At 43.3% G+C, this 17,739-nt stretch overlaps 1 protein-coding gene and 1 long non-coding RNA gene across 8 annotated transcripts in view; one reads left to right on the top strand and one right to left on the bottom strand.

Annotated features, from left to right (window-relative positions):
• Window positions 1–5,311, bottom strand: part of SALL1 (spalt like transcription factor 1) — a 17,200-nt gene extending 11,889 nt beyond the window's left edge. The window contains exons 1-2 of one of the 7 annotated variants that reach the window (XM_048816736.2): window positions 5,023–5,311; window positions 3,711–3,803 (exon numbers count right to left, since the gene is read on the bottom strand). In XM_048816736.2, the coding sequence (XP_048672693.1) occupies window positions 3,711–3,786 (76 nt within the window). In that variant the 5' untranslated portion in view covers window positions 3,787–3,803; window positions 5,023–5,311. Of the gene's footprint in view, window positions 1–1,602; window positions 1,725–3,524; window positions 3,662–3,710; window positions 4,127–4,302; window positions 4,457–4,493; window positions 4,596–5,022 lie in introns of those variants that run through there. The other 6 variants (XM_048816734.2, XM_048816735.2, XM_075118365.1 and 3 more) reach the window with 6 other exon arrangements.
• The window catches only part of LOC142068656 (uncharacterized), a 61,661-nt gene continuing 46,683 nt past the window's right edge, over window positions 2,762–17,739 (top strand). Inside the window, exon 1 of the long non-coding RNA XR_012664559.1 lies at window positions 2,762–3,637. This is a non-coding gene — a long non-coding RNA (uncharacterized LOC142068656). The remainder of the gene's footprint in view (window positions 3,638–17,739) is intronic.

The following is a 17,739-nucleotide window of genomic DNA, read 5'->3' as shown; positions in this document are numbered from 1 at the left end:
TTACTTTTCAAACTACTTTCTATTGACCCTTAACTGTGAATACATGTCAGAGAGTTTCCTAAACTAGAACTCAAAACAGATAAGACAAATTCGACAGAAACATGATTTTTCATTTATTCTCTTAAATATTCCTTCATTTCACATTATTGCAAGTGTTGTTAAGATAGCAGTGATGCCAAACTTGTCTGATTCCTGAAATTGTAACTGAGCTAACAAGCCTGAATTCACTGCATCAAAAAGAGGAATGGGGGATTTTTGTCTGTTTTGTTTTTCGCAATTTTGAGGCATATCATGAAAAAATGTTTTACACCTATCTCAAATGTATCCACTATAAATTTAAGAACTTCTCAAACGCATAAAGCATTCCTTTAATTCACTAACAGGGTTAGTTTTATACGAATATTGCAACAGCATTCTAAATCCTGTAACACTATTACAAAACATACCCTCCAGGCAACGTAGACAAAACTTATTGTCCAAGCATGTAAAACAGTCATAACCTAAAACGATTACTACTGAAAGGAGGGAAAAGGCTCCTAACAGGGTTTCTAACAGCCTACTGCTTTTTCTAGAGAATGAGCCAACATTTTAAAAAAATATATATAGATACAAAAAAAAAAAAGGTAATTTACTTAGTTAACTTAATTTACTAGCCAGCAAAAACCAAATGAAAGATTATCTAAATGCCATCATTTTAGGTGAAATCCAACTATTCTAAGTACATCATTTAGTAACAGGCAAGAAAGCTCCACAGTTAACATTCCTTTCTCACACCCCCAGTGTCTTGCATCTGAAAACATGTGCAAAATCAGATCAAAAGACTAAAAATAGGAAAGAAAAAAAGGGGAGGGAGTGCAGGCCGATTTTATTAAGATACTTGAAGGTGCTTTTATCAGTGTCCTTTAGCAAAAATTTAAAAAAAAAATAAAGACTTTATCAAGAGATGCAATTAAACAAATGGAAGATGTGAAAAATAGCCCTTTGATTCTCCAGCAAGATAACTTAACTTCCATCTATGCTTTCCCTCTCTGCTTACTTTGTAAAGTTCAGAGTTCTTTTTAGGACACCAGGGAAAGGATAAATAAAACCTAACCTTTCCCCAGCTCATGCTTGAAATTTCAAAGCTGAAGGGGGGGTGGGGGAGAACCATTTAAAGATAAAATGAATGTCCTAAAGTGAAATTAAATGAATTGAACCCCGTGGCAAAATAGCAATGCATCCAAACAAATGAAAATTCACCACCACCACCACCCCAAAAAAAAATCAAACGTTTCCTTCCAGAAAACAAACTACTTCACAGAAACGTTTAAACAATTACAAGAAATGGGTGCTATTTATTTATTATGATAATGATGATGCCAAGAAAGGTGTCTCAATATTTAAAAAAACTGAATGATAACAAAACTACCATAGCATCCTTCCAGCTTTCCCAGGGAGACCCGATTTACTCTGCAGATCTTGGTATCTTATGTTAAATTTGTTCCCAAACTCCTCAGCAGCCCCCGTGCAATTTGTGGGGAGGGAAGGGAAAGGGGGAGCTGATAAATGGAAAAATGAATTAGGACAGTTCAGAGATCACAGCTCCCATGTCCCCAAACCTACCTCAGTGGCGACCCTGATATGCATGGTGCTGAAAAGGGGGGGGGTTTCCTGGCTGCTGCTTTAATGACTAAAGCAGGGGGTTAATGGGGCTGAGGGAGAGCAGCTCCGGGCTCCTCTCCATGACTCACATCGCACACTGGCACGTCAGCTTCTGGCCAAGTCCCTCCACAGCCAGCAATGCGTTCGCGTTAGAAGCGTGGAGAGTTTGAAAAGGGGGAAGAGTTAGAGCTTTGCTCAGAAACGAAAAGGAACCCAACACCCCGAGCGGCTCTGGAAGCCAAAGGTGCTGCCTAGCCTCGGGGCTGAGGAGTGCCATCATGCCCAGCCCCAGCCCGGCCAAGGAAAAGGAAACGAGCTATTTATTCAGGGCCAACCCTCTTCATCCCCCTCCGATTTGCCCAGAGCACCGCATTACTCCCCCACCCCGGCCCATGACAGAGAGAATCGCTCCGGAGATGACCCCTCCAGCTTCTTCTTCCTCCTCTTCTTCGAACAAGAGACTTTGTTGCCGAGATCTCAGCAACACTCTCCTACCCACCAAAACCGGCCACAATTTCCAGAGCGTCAGGAAGTGCCTTGCAGAAATGCAAGGACCCCCCCCCCTTCCAACTTTCCATCTCGTCCTCCCTCGCCTGGCATTATCCACATCTACAGCCAGCCTCTCGAACGGACACCCGGTAACAGTTTTCATGTAACTTCCTGAATGGCCTGTTTATTTATGCCCCCCCCTTTCCCATTTCAAAATCTGCCCCAAGCGGCCCCCCAAGGTGTGAGTCCCGCTGGTCGGCAGGAGCAGAACTGCCCGGCCGGGGAGAAGATCCAGAGGGAGCCAAACGGGGGGCAGGATTCCCCTCCCGTGCCCTCGGGCGGCTCATCCTTCCTCGGGCTCCCTCGCCTCCGGCTCTGAAACGAACGCACCCGCCGAGGTGCGCTGGGCAGGGCAGGGCAGGGGAGCGGGCCTGCCTTTGGGACACGGAGAGCCTCCGCCACCTCCACCCCGGGCCCTCGAGCCTCAGTGATCAGCCAGGCGCTTCCCCATCGCCCACTTTCTTACTTGGAGTTTCCCCAGACCACTTGCCCCCGGCCCCCAACCACACCCCCCCCTACTCAGCCGGTTTATAAAGTGCAAGCAGACACAGGTACAAGCACCCCCCCCCCAGCTTCAATAAAACTGCCTTTCCCAGCACCAACGCAGGGCTTCTGGACCCCCCCTTTAAAAAAAAATCACAGGCTCTCCAGAGCCAGCCACCCTGGTTCCTCCCTTACCGGCTTCACACTTAAAAAAAAAAAAAAAGCAAGCCCCAAAGGAAGAAAGGAAACAAGCAGCCACCCCACAACTAAAGGCCAGCCGCAAAGCCGCCCTGGCCGGAGCCGCTGCGAGCCCGGATCCCGCAGATGCCAGGCAGCCAAAGCGAAGAGGGAGAAAAGTTACCAGGGGCAGGGAGGGAGCTCAGCCAGCGCGTCAGTGTGCGAGAAAGACTTTTATCTCCAGCACGCAAACTTTTCCCCCCTTTAAAAGAGGGGTTTCAAATGCTCCAGAGGCGAGGGCTGCCTGGCAGCGCAGGTTTCCCAGCCATACCGGGACTCCATGGGGGAAAAGGGGCACGCAGAAAAAAGTAGGAAAGGGGTTTTTTCCCTTTTCATGGGAGAGGAGGGGAGACAGAGAGAAAGTAAGTGCGGTCAGGTCGGTGCATCCTTAGAAAACACACACCCCAACCCAAACCTGACTTCTGTCCCGCTCCTCACCAGCCTCCGGGGTGTGGGCTACAGAGGGGGTGTGGGGGAGAAATCCATCTCTTCTGGGGTCAGACTGCCAGATCATCAAAAAAAGGGGGGGGGGGGGAAGGAAAGAGAGAGAGACACACACACACACAAAAATGCAACACACACAGGAAACAGAAGGTTAATAAAATCATACCAACCCATCCTCAACCAGGGCAAAAATAGTAATTTAAAAAAAAAATACAACCAAAAAACTCCGGCAGCTGCAGCGCTCTCTCCCCTCTCCCGGTGCAGTTTCCTAGCAGTCTCTAAGGTAAGTTGATCTATTTTGCGGGTGCGTGTTTGTGTTAAAATGCGTGCGAGAGAGAGAGATGGGAAGAACTCACCATTTCGCTGGGATAATAAGGCCAGCTCGGGGTCGGACTGGAAATGCTGAGGCTTCGCCTGCTTCCTCCGCGACATGCTGGCTCAAACATCAGCTGGGGCAGAATAAAAAATTACTAAAAAAAAATCTTCTCAAAATTACGGAAATCGAGCCTCCCCCCTCCCCAAGCCACGCCGCACCGCGCATGTGTCCTGCTATAATTATGATTATCAATAATGCATTGCGATTAATCATAGAGGGGCTCTTTGAAAGGCGATTGGCACATGGCCAGCTCTATTCAAACCCGCTCGCCTTAATCAATTAGGCGCTGATTTGCTGGAGACCCTTGTCTCTCCGCCGCTCCCACCCAATGAGTCGATCCATGTGGCAGGGGAGGGGGCTGGCTTTCCCCAAAGCTGTTTGGATACAGTTTAACCCGCTTAGCAACCAGCTGGGACTGTTTCACGCCATCCCTGTTACTATAGGAATGTGTCGAAAGCCTCTGCCCGCCCCCCCCCGCTGCTGTCCCAAGCTCCCGGGCTGCGGGTTGTTTTTGTTTCTCGTTACAAAGGGGGCCAGGAGGAGAAATGAAATCACGTCTTCCCCGAACGCACCGGCAGCAAGAGTCAGGGCTGGTCGCTCCCCCAAGGAGCCCAGGCAGCGAGAGAAAGGACCCCTCTCCCCCCAGGAGCGGATCGCCCAGCTGCGGGGCAGCTCTCGGTCTCTGCCCGTGCACCAGGGACAGCGGGGCCGGGGGTGTGGGTGTGTTGGGCCGGGCGGGCAGGCCGGGCTTTCCCCCAGCTACCTTGCCCCGCTCTCCGTCAGCGCCACCGCCTCTGCCGGGGACCGTCCCAGCCCCGCTCCGCGGCCAAGTTTTGTGTCTTGTTTTAACCTCGGCCCCCATCCCAGATGCACCTTCCAGCCGCTCCTCGGGAGGGGGGGCCGGGGGGGCGGAGATGCCGGCAATGGGGCGGGGGGGGGTGGTCGGTTCAGCGGCCGACGGGCTCGTGGCCACCGCACACGTTTCCCAGGACAATTACTGCAAAGTTTGTGCCCGCTACGTCACGAGCCCGGCCGGGGCCGGCTCCGCCCCTGGCGGCGGTTGGCGGAGGCCGACGTCAATCTCCGGGAGAAGGCGGCCGGAGCCGGCGGCCGGCGGAAACCCGCCGATTCATCTCCCCGGCGGAGTCCGGGGCACAGGGGGGCGGAGTCCGGAGGGGACGGGGCCGCGTCGGCTCTGCCCCCTCCCCACGGGGTTGTCTGGCGGGGGGCTGTGAATTCGGATGGACACCCCCCCCCACACACACACACACCCCAGCCCGAAGCGAACTCACTCCTGACTTTCGTTTTCTTCTCGGGCTGCCGAGAGTCCGAGGCTGAGCCGCGCCGGGCTTCCAGCCCCAGCTCCCGGGCAGCCGCCTGCAGCCTGGGCACGCGAGCCCCGCTGCTGGGCGCAGCCTCCCCGCCAGAGCCCCGGGAGGTCGGTGCCTCGCCCGCCTCGGTGTGGGGCCAGACGCGGGTCGCCAGCGAGACGGGCTCCGGGGTAGGCAGCTGTGCAGGGTGTGTGTCTTCTAACTCCGGAGGCGTACTTTGAACTCCGGGAGTCCGAACTGGGCTCACGACAGAGCAGCGCTTCTGGTGGCCCAACACGTTTAAGAATGGACCCCCCCCCCCCCCCGGTGGATGGACATTCGTGTGTCTGTCTGCCTCCTTAATATGCCCGCCCGCCCGCTCGTAGGTTGTAACAATAGATTAGCCCCATCCGTGGTGTCTGCTGGACGGGTAGCAATTGAAAACATCCTGCTCAAATGGCGCTCGGGCAGCCCGCATGCAATCGTCAACCCATGGCATCATCATCGCGGAATAAAAAGTTCCGTTCCCAAGTTAGGAAGGGTCTAGCCAGCCCCAGGATTGATACATTGCACCCCCACAAATGCACCTACAGTACAACGCGGACCGAGCATGTTTGGTTTATAGGTAGCTATGGAGCCCTTTGTATTCCTCGTTCCTCTCTGCACGTCAAATTCCTCCGTACTGTATACGAAAAGTTGATGTGCAGGGTTATCTCGGTCTGAAGACGAGCGAGCGAGCGAGCTGCTGCTGTAGTCAGTTTCTGTTTCTGGGCCATTCACAGCACCCTCCTCCCACCCTCCCCTCTGGATTATTTACTCTGTGATTGAAACTACTCCTTTCCCCCGGTATCAATATTAACAAACTCTGTAAAAGCAAGAGGCTGATCAGATACAACTCATTTCAATTTCAAATGAGCCGGTGAAACCTAGAGAGCGAGAATCTCTCTCTCCAATCGAGGAACCGGCTCACTCGGATTTTCTTCTCCCTATTATTAAACGAACTAGACTTTAAAATGTTTACCAAGGTGGGTGACAAAACATCAGTAACCCCCTCTCTCCCCCAAGTGCCAACCAAATATTTAGTCAGCTTTAGCAAACCGGACACTGAACGTGCTTTTCTCTTCTGTATAGGATGGGTCTCCCCCCACCCCTTTCCTCTCCCCGCAGTATTTGGTACAGTAGATTTTGATAAAAAGACAAACGAAGCTGTCAGTGGGGATGATGTTGAAGAATGAAGATAATAATGTTGCTATAGGTGGTATTTCAGATGCCATTATTTTTCACTGAATATTTAAAGAGATCTTTCGGCAGAGATGGATATATTCAGTGGTAGGTGTCAGCCTCCTTACCCTCAAACACTGGGGAATATACCGAATATAACCATATAGAAACTTACATGATATATGTATACATACTGATACACGTATCTGCATATAACACCCACATAAGCCCTACTCACGAGAATGTCTGCATTTAGAATTATATCAATCACTCGATTAGCTCCCTACGCCTTTAAATCCAGTTACTGTCTGAAAATTATTCGCATTTACAATTTCATTATATATTTGTTGATTAAATTGGGTTGTTTTAAAGCACTTTCCCATAGTGCTATGCATTTGGTGTCTGTACGTGCCCGTCGTGAGCCTGCAATTAAAAAACAACAACAAGGGTTTGGCGAAAGACTAATTTGGAGAGATAAAGTTTAATAACTTTTCTTTTTCGTTTCTCTGCTCCCTCGCCATTGTAAAAACAGACGCTTAGTGTTTAGTTTAGGGTCATTTGATTATTTATTGTTTGTTTTCTTCCCCTTTGCTGGGGGCCGGAGATATGGGGGGGGGGAGCGGCGGCAGAGTGGTGTTTGCAGGGAGAGAAGAATTGGTCTTTATTGTTGTTGATAGCAATACATCAATTAAATGTCATTGCCGTGAACAGAAGTTGTGAGTGTTCACAAACGTAAATACTGTGATTTTGTTGTTGCTGTTCCCCCCCTTGAAGGTCCAGATTACAGCGACAGAATTCCCCCCCCCCCCCGGCACCCACAGATCTTGGAGATCTTTCTTAGGTTATTTTTAAAAAAAAATTGGGGTGGGGGAACCCATCAATGCAAATCAGCCCTTGGTTGGAAAACAACCGTGTTGGGGATCGATTTCCAGTTCACTGAGATGAGCACTGAAGGGAGATTGTAAACAGGGGATAATTTGCAGTTCATTCGGGTGAGAGACGATTTCAATGAGATGCAGCACACTGGACTGGATTATTGTTATTAAGGTTTGCGATCAGACATAACAACCTTAGCACTCAGGGGTTAAAAGCTACACAATACCCATATACTTATAATGCATCGTTAATAACGATCTGGAAGAAAATCCAATTGATTTCATATTTTCTGCAAATTTGCACCACCAGTGCAGCTTGTAAAGCGGCATTTACTTAGATACAGATCGGTCTCTTCGCAGAGCCAACCCCGAACAATCAACCTTTAACCTGTGGAAACATTGTCTCTGCCCTAAAAATTAATACACTTTAAGGGAAACACCGTCAGGGGAAAATTCATTCATTCACGCTCTCAGACGGCAAAAATACCTGCTTTTACTGAGCAAGGATGGTTTTCTGTTTATTGAGAAAAGATACCGTGCAAACCAGATTTTAAATATTGCTGTATGTGCCCGCTAAACTGCTAATACCAAGCCGTCCCTCAGCTAACACTGCTCACATGCATTTTAGAAATGTGGGTAATTAGGGGCTTCCAGATGCTGCTGTCAGATGGGAACTTGGCTTTGTGCGCCGGTATATAATAAACTTTTGAGACAATCCTGGGGCGCAGCTATCCAGGAGCAGCTAGGAACTGCTCTCTGGAATTGTTTTATTGTCAATAGCCTGGAATCCCGCTATTCAATACGCGCATTTCAACCCTTGTGACCGTGTGGGTTTAGGTAAGACTACTTTTGTGGACAATGCTGTCAACAACCCCCCCCCCCTTTTTTTGATTTATTTTCTAATGATCATTCCTTAAGAAAAAGAAAAAGGGCCAGAATGGAATCCTTCTCCATTATTACTGACAACTAATAATTGATCATTGCTCACAAGCGCGAGCTTTTAGCCAGATAATTGAATCGTAAGCAATACGGGTTGAGCTAAAGGCAGGGGGGGTGGGAAAAGAAAAAAAAAACAACAAACAAACCCCAACCCCAAAACAAAACAAATATAAGAGCTCCAAAGTGAAGGGGTAATTTATTTATTTATTTATTTTTGCCAAGATAGATGAAAATGACGAATGCCACATTACCAGCCAAGGTGGAATTATTTAATTCAATTCTTTCTTTGCCCATTTGCTGCCTTTTGTTTGACCCGCTGGCCAGCAAAATTTTACACCTAGCCATCCCTTTTGAGCTTATTGATGAAGGTGCTTCTGAAATGATTATCAAGAGATTTACAGCTATCACTCCCCATCTACGGGAGAAGTAATAAAATCAATCCCTCAATCAATCAGACCCACCCCGCCCCCCGTGCATATCTTCTTAATCTATTCTTTTAGCTGTTTTATTACAATGCAATCATTAAATATATTTGTTTCAAATTTAACAAAAATGCCCCTGAAGGACACTGCCAATTTAGATATATTAATAACTAAGTAAACAGGCTAGATGAAATTAGAGAGCTAGTAAACAGACTAGGGAAAGTGTTTTTCCAGGCAAGATGGTTGGAAGCTGAGAAAAATAAAATGCATAGGTAGAGGAATGAAACTATCAGCAATGTTCAATATAACTGCACAAAGGAGGTTTTTGTATGTTCAGTCCCCAAGAAGGAGGTGGGGGAAGAAAAAGAAACATTGCAGGAGTTTCATGCATATTTCTTTTGTTTCTCTGTACATTTATTTTATGCAAAAGAGTTTTGGCAAAACTACACCCCCCATAAATCCTATCCTGTTATACTAGATATAATACCTTTGTGTGATATTATGTCTTAATTTCTGTGTTAAGAATAAACCTGGAATTTTTTTGCCATGTAATAAATTCTTTTTTTAGTCAATTCCTTTAGTTTGACATTATCACTGATTTATTGCAAGGGCACAATTGTATTCTTTTATTTAGTATGTTCTACATTAATAATAAAATGCTACTTAGATTAGTAACAATGAATTAAAGGATATTTTAGGTAGGTTGTAAAAGTGTAAAAAATCACTGAAATAGCTTGGAATTCAGTGGTCACTGCCAGTATGGACAAAATTAGTAGGGAATCTCTAGGGAACTGAGAATTATCTTTGATGCCAAAGGGGATTTTTCTTCACAAGCCACATCCCCTTATAGCCCAGTTTAATTTGTGTATCAAAGCCACATAAAGCCACAGTGTACCTCCAGCAGAAACAGAGAAGTTTAGAAATGAAATGACACATAGTTCTCCAACCTTATATAAACTGGTTGAAATCCCACATCGGGAATCAAAGACATATTCCACTTTCATGGGCTGTACCATACCACAAAAGTAACTTTGTATGGAATAAAAAAGCATGACGCAAATAGGTACACATCAAGAAAATAGCCTTAAATAAACCCTGATATCAGTTTATGAGGTGGCCATTCACTAAGTATGGCCTCCCAGGCGTTCTTCTTTGAGAACAGTGCCTTCATGTGAGGAACACGACATCTTTTCAGATTGCGTTGAACCTAGCCATCTAATAGTGAGAGCCTTAGTTTGGATTTTTTAAAAATCCCTTAATTATCACAATTATTTAATAGCATACAAAGCATTATTGAAAAGAGTAGAAAATATGCCTATGGGAGCCATTAAAAAAAAGACAGAAAAGAGATGATTGGGGGGTGAAATTGCATCTGGCATTAGCAAGAAGAAAATCTATTGTTCTTTTTACTTGGTTTCTCCTTCAGGATTCGCTTATCTTTGAAACACAATTCTGCAAGGTTTCTCTAGTCTGTCCAAATAAAAACACAGGGCCAAAATTTCATGACAGTTGCCTAATAACTTACACATGAGTTCCTACAACTACAAGGTAATCATCTAGCCTGGGGTAAGACCCATTGTCACAAACTAATTGCTGTTCTTTCCAGAATAATCCTGTCAATTCATATTTACCAACAGTGTGAGTTTCCTACCTATATTTTGATGACTCACTTTAGTTGATGAATAATAAATTATTACAGGCTAAAAGCGTCTCAGACCCCAGAGGGAAATGTTGCTTGAGTTAGTCCCAGATTTCATGCCTAATTAAATAAACCTGACAACCTAACTCACTTTCTTAACACAATTTTTGAAAGTTTCAACAAATACGGTACAAGTACTTTAAAGTACATAAACTTCATTTGCATAATATTAAGGTGCACTAACTTACTGTGTGATGTTTACAATTTGAGAACTATCATGTTGTTTGTATCAACACAAGAAGTTGGTTTTGCAGAGTTTGGTTCCAATAAAATAAATATGCTTTGAATAATACTTTACATTCCATTATTGAACTAAATACCTTCTTCATGGTCCAAACTCTGCACTCAATTCAACCCAGCCCTGTCAATTGAATTGATTTGGTGTGGCTGAGGGTAAAATTAGGACTGTTGTGTGTAAATATATTTTTCCTTACTAAAAGACAAGAGTATTTTCTGTTGTAATAGGGAGTCTCTTCTTATGCATGGGCCCCAAAGTAATAGGGAGATTTTCTTGTGCACCCACCTGCTCTGCCTTTCACAATTTTGCAGATCACCTCCCCTCCCACTCATGAACATATGACATCCATGTAGAAACTACAGCATTTGCCCACTTTCAAAACAACATTAAGAAAGTACTGACTGCATTTGTAGCTGTCTTTTAAAGGAGCTGGAAACAATGAAGAGGGGCAGGAGCGTGTGACAAGCCAACTCTCTGTGGACCACCAGCAAGTGCTACCCAGGCCACCAGTGATCCACAGGCAAATCTGAGAATGGCCACTCTATAAAAATCAAAAATCAGTTACCATCTAGGAGGTGAAAGTCTCCCTTCCCTGCATATCAGACTTTGGGCATGGAAATCTGCAAGGAGCGAATAGAATTCACCTCCACCCCATGATTCATAAACTAGAAAAGTGGCCTCTACCCCTTTACATTCCCTATGTGGCAGGCTTGGAGCTATTAGTATAACTGCAGTGGGTGTCCCAAGCCCTTCGCTGAATTATTTCTTTTTCTTGCCTTTCATTGATGTCTTTGCCCTACTTACATTTAGAACCAAATTTTGCCTAAAATGAAATTAATAGGGTTTCAGGGTACAAGAGTCAGAGCAGAATTTGGCCCTCAGTAATACAATAGTTTTGTTAGGTCTAACTGGCTCTCTCCCAAACTTCCCATAGATTCATTAGGATCACTTGGGCTCAGTCCTATCCAATGTTTATGGGCCCAATGATCCCAGTGGAAGTGTGGTCTGAATACAGATTTAGGGTGTGATCTGAAGCCCATGGGCATCATCCCAGTGCCGTCAACGAGCACTGGATCACTCACTGAGTAACGACGGTAGCCTAGGCCAATGCATACACACTTCTTATAGGTCATATATCATACAGCTAGAAAAAACGTTTACACAAACCCCAATGCTAATGCTACATTTATTTCTAATTTGTTGAATATCATGCATAATTAGTTGCAAACTCATAAAAGGACATATTTCTTGCCCTGAGGGGGTCTTCAATCTAACAGACCAAGCCTAAACTCTTCATTGATGAAATTCATTCCTGTGCAGAAAGCATGGGGTTTTTTTTGTAGGACTTAAGTGGAGCAAAGGTCTTGTGCACTGGGGCACGTCACCCTGTGCAAGCATAGCTACAAGGGGAGTTCTGTTGTCTGAGCAGCGCAAGATCAGGCCCATTATCAGATCCATATTAACACAGGCAACTTTTCAAACGCAAGATGGTACGGAGTTGTCAGAAGTGACAATAATCAATGCTTAGAAAAACTGCCTGATAGCATGATGCCTCCACCTCTTTTTTTAATCTAAAAATAATTCAACAAAAATACCTTTCCAATCTCACCAGTTCTAAGGGGTTAAAAATAACTTCATGCGTCTTTACAATACGCTCAGCCCTGCTTCTGCAGCCGTTGTCGATGCTCCAGTTTTTATGCAGCATTGAGGCAGAAGCAAAGCTATCATATTTTAAAGTGACAGTTTTAGAATCTATTCTTATTATAACTCTACTGAAGTCAATGGAGTTATACCAAGGATGAATTTGGTTTATTTTTCCCCCCTTGCATCCACTACAAAATCCTTTGGTTAACTCCATAATAAAGTAAAATTACTGATCTTGTTTTTTCTAAATTGCAAATTCTGTTCCCACCCTTGCTTTTCAGTCCTAGAAATTTTTAGAGTAAAATCCAATTTCTCCCAGTGCTGCTTCTCACAGGACTTCCAGGACTGCAGCTCCTTTGCCCCGATTGTCATGAATTACTCTAGAGTCGGACCAGCTCTGAGTGCGCTCTGGTTAAAAAAGTGACATAGACATGAGCCTAATGGGTGAGAGATGAGTAAGCCTACATTCATGAGCCCCAGCATTATCAACACCATGCAGACAGAACAGGCAGCTGCCTGGGGCTCCAAAATGTTTGGTAACACTTTGCTGTGCTAGTGACTGTGAATTGTAAAGGACCTATGTTAAATAATTTGCCGACAGCAACAAAATCCTGGGGCTGATGCTGCCTGCCCTGTTCATGGAAGCCTGCAGGAGTTTGTTCACTGGTATTCACATGCTGGGCAAACAGCTCACTGCCTCTCTAAACAAAGTGAATATGGCATTTGAGGTATACTGTTCCTTAATGCACCTGTAATCCGAGGTAATCCTGGTTCTTCAAGGAGATTATACAACAAAGGTGTAAATACTAGATAACGAAAGACAGAAACTGTTACTGGCTGTCAATATGCATTCACTTGTTCTGATGGGACACAGTGATTATAGATCCACTGAACAATATGGAAAACCAATAATGCAAAACAAAATGTTGTAATTTGGTAGAATATCCTTTGCATTTCTTCTTATCCTCATTTCCTTACTGTCATGCTCTTAACATCAATCAAGGTGATAACTGTAATGTCTAGAAACAGCTAGAATTTAACCTGGAAGAATTACACACAAGTATACCAGTACTGGAATTATATCTGTTTAAAGGAGTCAGGTATCACTACAGAGAATGCACTGTTCTGTGCTTGTAGTAGTGGCATATATCTCAATAGTCATACAAATTTCAGTTTAGAAATACAGTACTGGCAGAATAATCTTTGGAAATACAAATGTTATAAAATTAAAGATAGAAAAAATCTTAATATGCTGATGTGCAACACAGTAGCTGTTTTCACTGTGCCCAATAAAGATCAAATATGAGCCAGAATCAAACCCTGGTTCCAAATAAACCCAGAACTTTGGATCCAGACTTTGCAGCTCATGTCCATCTCTAATATGTATCAATTGGATCTACCTCTATGGTGGAGGTGCAGTGTGTACATACCAAGTATCTATAAATAGCATCATCATCATAGGTCAGATTGGGCCTTTTGGATCTCTATGAGGAGGATTCTTTGTCTCTGTGGAGTCTTTCTCCCCCACAGTGTAAAAAGGCAGGAGTCAGCTGTTGCCTCAGAAGGATTTTTTCCCATGGAAATGAGAGAGGACTCCTTGCAAGTCCAAGGATCCATGCAGGAGAAGTGGAGGCCCTATCAGACTAAGAAGGGGGAAGGGAGTGTGTACACCATACTGCTGCCATGAAACCAGCCAAGATTCCCCAGGAAATGTAATACCCCCTCAGAATCCGTACACTTTCATGGCCTCCTTCCACAGTACAGATCCCCCTTCAGCTGGGGCAGCCATGGTCAGACTGGTCCCGAGGAGCGATGCTACACTACCAAGCATTGGGGTCAAAGTTGGCAGGAAGCACAGGGCCTCTGTGCTGATGATCCTGTATCTCCTGTGATCTCAGCATACCTATGTGGTTTGTGGGCCAGATTCCTGTCTCCATGATAGAAGACTACAGGGGAAACTCTGTGAGCTACATGAGTGTTACTGCACAGGGATCTGATCTGGCCCAGTAATAATACTAACACTTTGCACTGACGTGGAACACTTACTAAGTAGCTGCAGCATACTGTGTCCTAGATGCCACATAAATGACATGATAATTAGGCTACATTATTTGCATGGTTCTTAACTTATTTAATCATTTCAAATGATCAGTATTATTAGTATTTTATTATGTAAAGAACTAGGTGGTTCTGGACTGACATGGCATGGCAGATTAACAGTCTTTGAGGTCCCGTTTGTTTTATGTATGGCATTTTATTTCACTTTGGAAAAGGCCAGAATGTCGGACTTGCTTTGTACAAGATTGTAGCACCACCAACTAAAACTTTCTTCCTCAGGCTAAGTTCATTTTAAATTGTTATGCTTAACAAACTTCCAAATGGGAGTCTAATTGTTGATAGACATTTTGCATTGCATGTGTCTATCACTTTGATTTAATATGCATTTTCAATTAAATTAAAGGAAAGGCCTCTGAGGTGGCAATTTAACAGCAAGACATGTTGTGAATTCCAGATATTACAAATATCCAATTTTCAGTTTCTTATGTGTAAAAATAACCCTCAGAAAAATCAGAGTATTTTTATGGCTGAATTATCAAAAGCTTAATACCTTTTAAAATATTACCCATTTTTAAAATTTATTCATGTTGATCTAAAGCAAACCAATTCTTCCCCATTTATGTAAAATTTCAGCCGTGTGTGATTTTTTTTTCTTCATTAACAATGAAAGAAATCAGGTTTTATGCGGAAATCCTGTCTCTGGTCTATTTTACCTAGTAGTATGATTTAATTTTCTCTTAGAGAAAACACACATCTGAATTTCTCTAAGTAATAGGTACTTCTTGTCATGTTTGATAAGAGCCATTTAAAAGGAATTCTAAATATACTCTGAAAGATGAGAGAGCAAAACCAGCTCTTATGTGTCCCTAAAATAACACAAAACCAGGCATAGGAGAGCATATACAGTACAAAGGAGACCTGTTTTATATCAAGTCTACTTTTGAAATGATCACAATTGCAGTTAACCTACAGGCCAAAGTACTGATGGCTGACAGTAGCACAATCATAATCATTTTGAAACTTTATTTTAATTTACTTAAAAGGTTAAACAAAAATATTTTCAAATATATGCATTTTCTTTTAAATTTAATTTAAATTTTAAATTTTAAATAAACAAAAAATCTTTGCATTGTCCTTTTTTAATATAAATTGCTTGAGATGATTTTGTCCTCAGTGGTGCTGCAAGGTGTCCCAAAACCTATGCTTGATGGCAAGGATAAACATTCATTAAACTTCAAAGCTGCCAAAAGCTCTAGTTATTTTGATTTAGGGGAATAACTTAAATTAATCCTCATGTTTGTGTAGAAAGTATGTAAAGTAATCCATTTCTCTGTCTGTCTCCAGCTTTGAGTCACTTACACTCTTACAAAATGCTTTGCTAACATTTCCCGTCTTGAATAATTTGGGGAGAAAATGAATGCTTCGTATCTTGTAAAAGAATGCTGCTTTAGTGACACTAGACAACAAATATATCTCAGGGCTGTGTGCTTATATCATAGCATAACTGCTGTTGAGATACATGCAGAAGATAAGCTTGTCAATGGGCATATTAAAACCTAATTCAGTAAACATTATTTGTAGCCAAAGAGCCAGTGATGTTCTTTTAAGAGCTTTAAGAACTGGGGCCCCAAAAGGCCAACTCATGTGCTCAAGGACTTGCTCACTCAGAGCCTAGAGAAGGCCTATGGTCAAGCATTAAGCATGTATTTTCTTTTTCTAATTAGTTGCTCCTAAATGGGGCAAAGCTATCCAGGAAGCGTACGGTTTAACAGCACAAATGGATCACTCTTACATTTTTGAAAATTTTAAAGTTAACACAATCATCCTCTGAAAGTGTCATTTGGACTGTGTGCTGTGATGTGCACTGAAAGAAAAATGAGTCAGAACCTCAACTGTTGTAAATCCATATAGCTCTTCTGAAGTCAATGGAGCAACATCAATTTACACTGGCTGAGGTGGTGGCCTAATACTTGCATTCAAATATGCAGGCTGCAGCACTCTCCCTGAGCTGTATGGACATTTGTTGAAATTGAACTGTAAAGGTACAGGGGTGGTATGATGGAAAACCAAAACAGTTTAGAACCTCATCCCCAAGTCCTTTCTTTTCCAAAACTCCCATTGACTTGAATGGGAGTTTTGGCTGAGTAAGAACTACACGATCAGACCCTTACTACTGTATGAAATGAAGCAGTCAATTTTGTCTGTACTTATGAACTTGTAACAGTCAGATTGTCCTGTATTGACTTATGCAATGTACTGTACATGAATGATCAGAAATGTTTACAAAATGAATTAGTTTGACTCCAGCTTTCTAGCCGGAAAGTAATCAAAGTGAAGAGCCAAGCTATTTCTGAAATTCCAGCTTCTCCAAACTTGAAATACTGCATGCTTCATCTTTCTGCCTATTGGGGAAAAATGTATATACTCTATACTGTGGTCACATTGAATATAGTTCATAATAATACTTCAAACATAGTACAAACATTAATTACTTAAAAAAAGAAAGGGAGTACTTGTGGCACCTTAGAGACTAACCAATTTATTTGCGCATAAGCTGTAGCTCACGAAAGCTTATGCTCAAATAAATTGGTTAGTCTCTAAGGTGCCACAAGTCCTCCCTTTCTTTTTTCGAATACAGACTAACACGACTGTTACTCTGAAACCTGTCATTAATTACTTAATCCTCATGCTGCCCCATGGGGTTAGTAAGTATTATTATTACAGTATATGATCTGGCTATTAAAATAATTTTGAAAATTGAAATTGACAACCAGTGAATGACTAGTCCATGATTTGTAACTATTTTGCTGTATAAAGTGTTTCTTAGTTTTTTCTTTAACTTCCTCTGAAGTGTATACACACTCCTAGACACATGTAATCAGGACTCTTCTAATGTAAATATTTTCTTTATTGGCTTGTTCAGGGTTGAGAGCCCTCACCATTAAATCTTGGAAACTGATTTATTTTGTCCTCTTAATTTAATTTTAACCATCTTAATTTAGAATTTAGCAAAATCAGAACGGTCTCTAGATGAACATCAGGTTTTGTTGGATAGTACATGGAAATGATTATTTCAGAAAACAACAACATTATTTAAAATGTTTCTTTGGGCTGGATGGAGCCTCAAAAAAAATTATTGGCCCTTCCCAAGAATCTCTGCCTCAAAGTTTGAGAAGCATCACTTGATATGATGCTGGCGATTGTCACGGGCCAGGGCCAGGCTCCTCAGCTAGAGTAAACTGTTGTACCGCCAAAGAAATCAGATATCAAATGAAGCTACATTGATTTACATCAGCTGAGGAGCTGTCCTATCTGTCCCACCCTTGACATTGTTGTTTTGCAATCACCAGAGTTCAGTTCCGTGGGTCAGATCCTCAGGTGATATAAATGGACCACAGCTTTACTCGCTATCTGACATCAGTGGAGCTCTAACAATTTACTCCAGCTGAGGATCTGGTCCGGCATGTTTTAATGGCATGTGTTTATGAGGCACCTGAGGACCTGATTTTGTACTCGTCCATCGAGCAGAACTCCCACTGTGTAAAGACTATAGGCTGAGGCCCCTTTTTAGTTTGTTTCAGAGTAACAGCCGTGTTAGTCTGT

The sequence above is a fragment of the Caretta caretta genome, chromosome 12 (assembly GCF_965140235.1).
Source record: "Caretta caretta isolate rCarCar2 chromosome 12, rCarCar1.hap1, whole genome shotgun sequence".
Classification (NCBI taxonomy): Eukaryota; Metazoa; Chordata; order Testudines; family Cheloniidae; genus Caretta; species Caretta caretta.
Note: the sequence above shows the minus strand (reverse complement) of the source record. Positions and strands in the feature narration are given on the sequence as shown.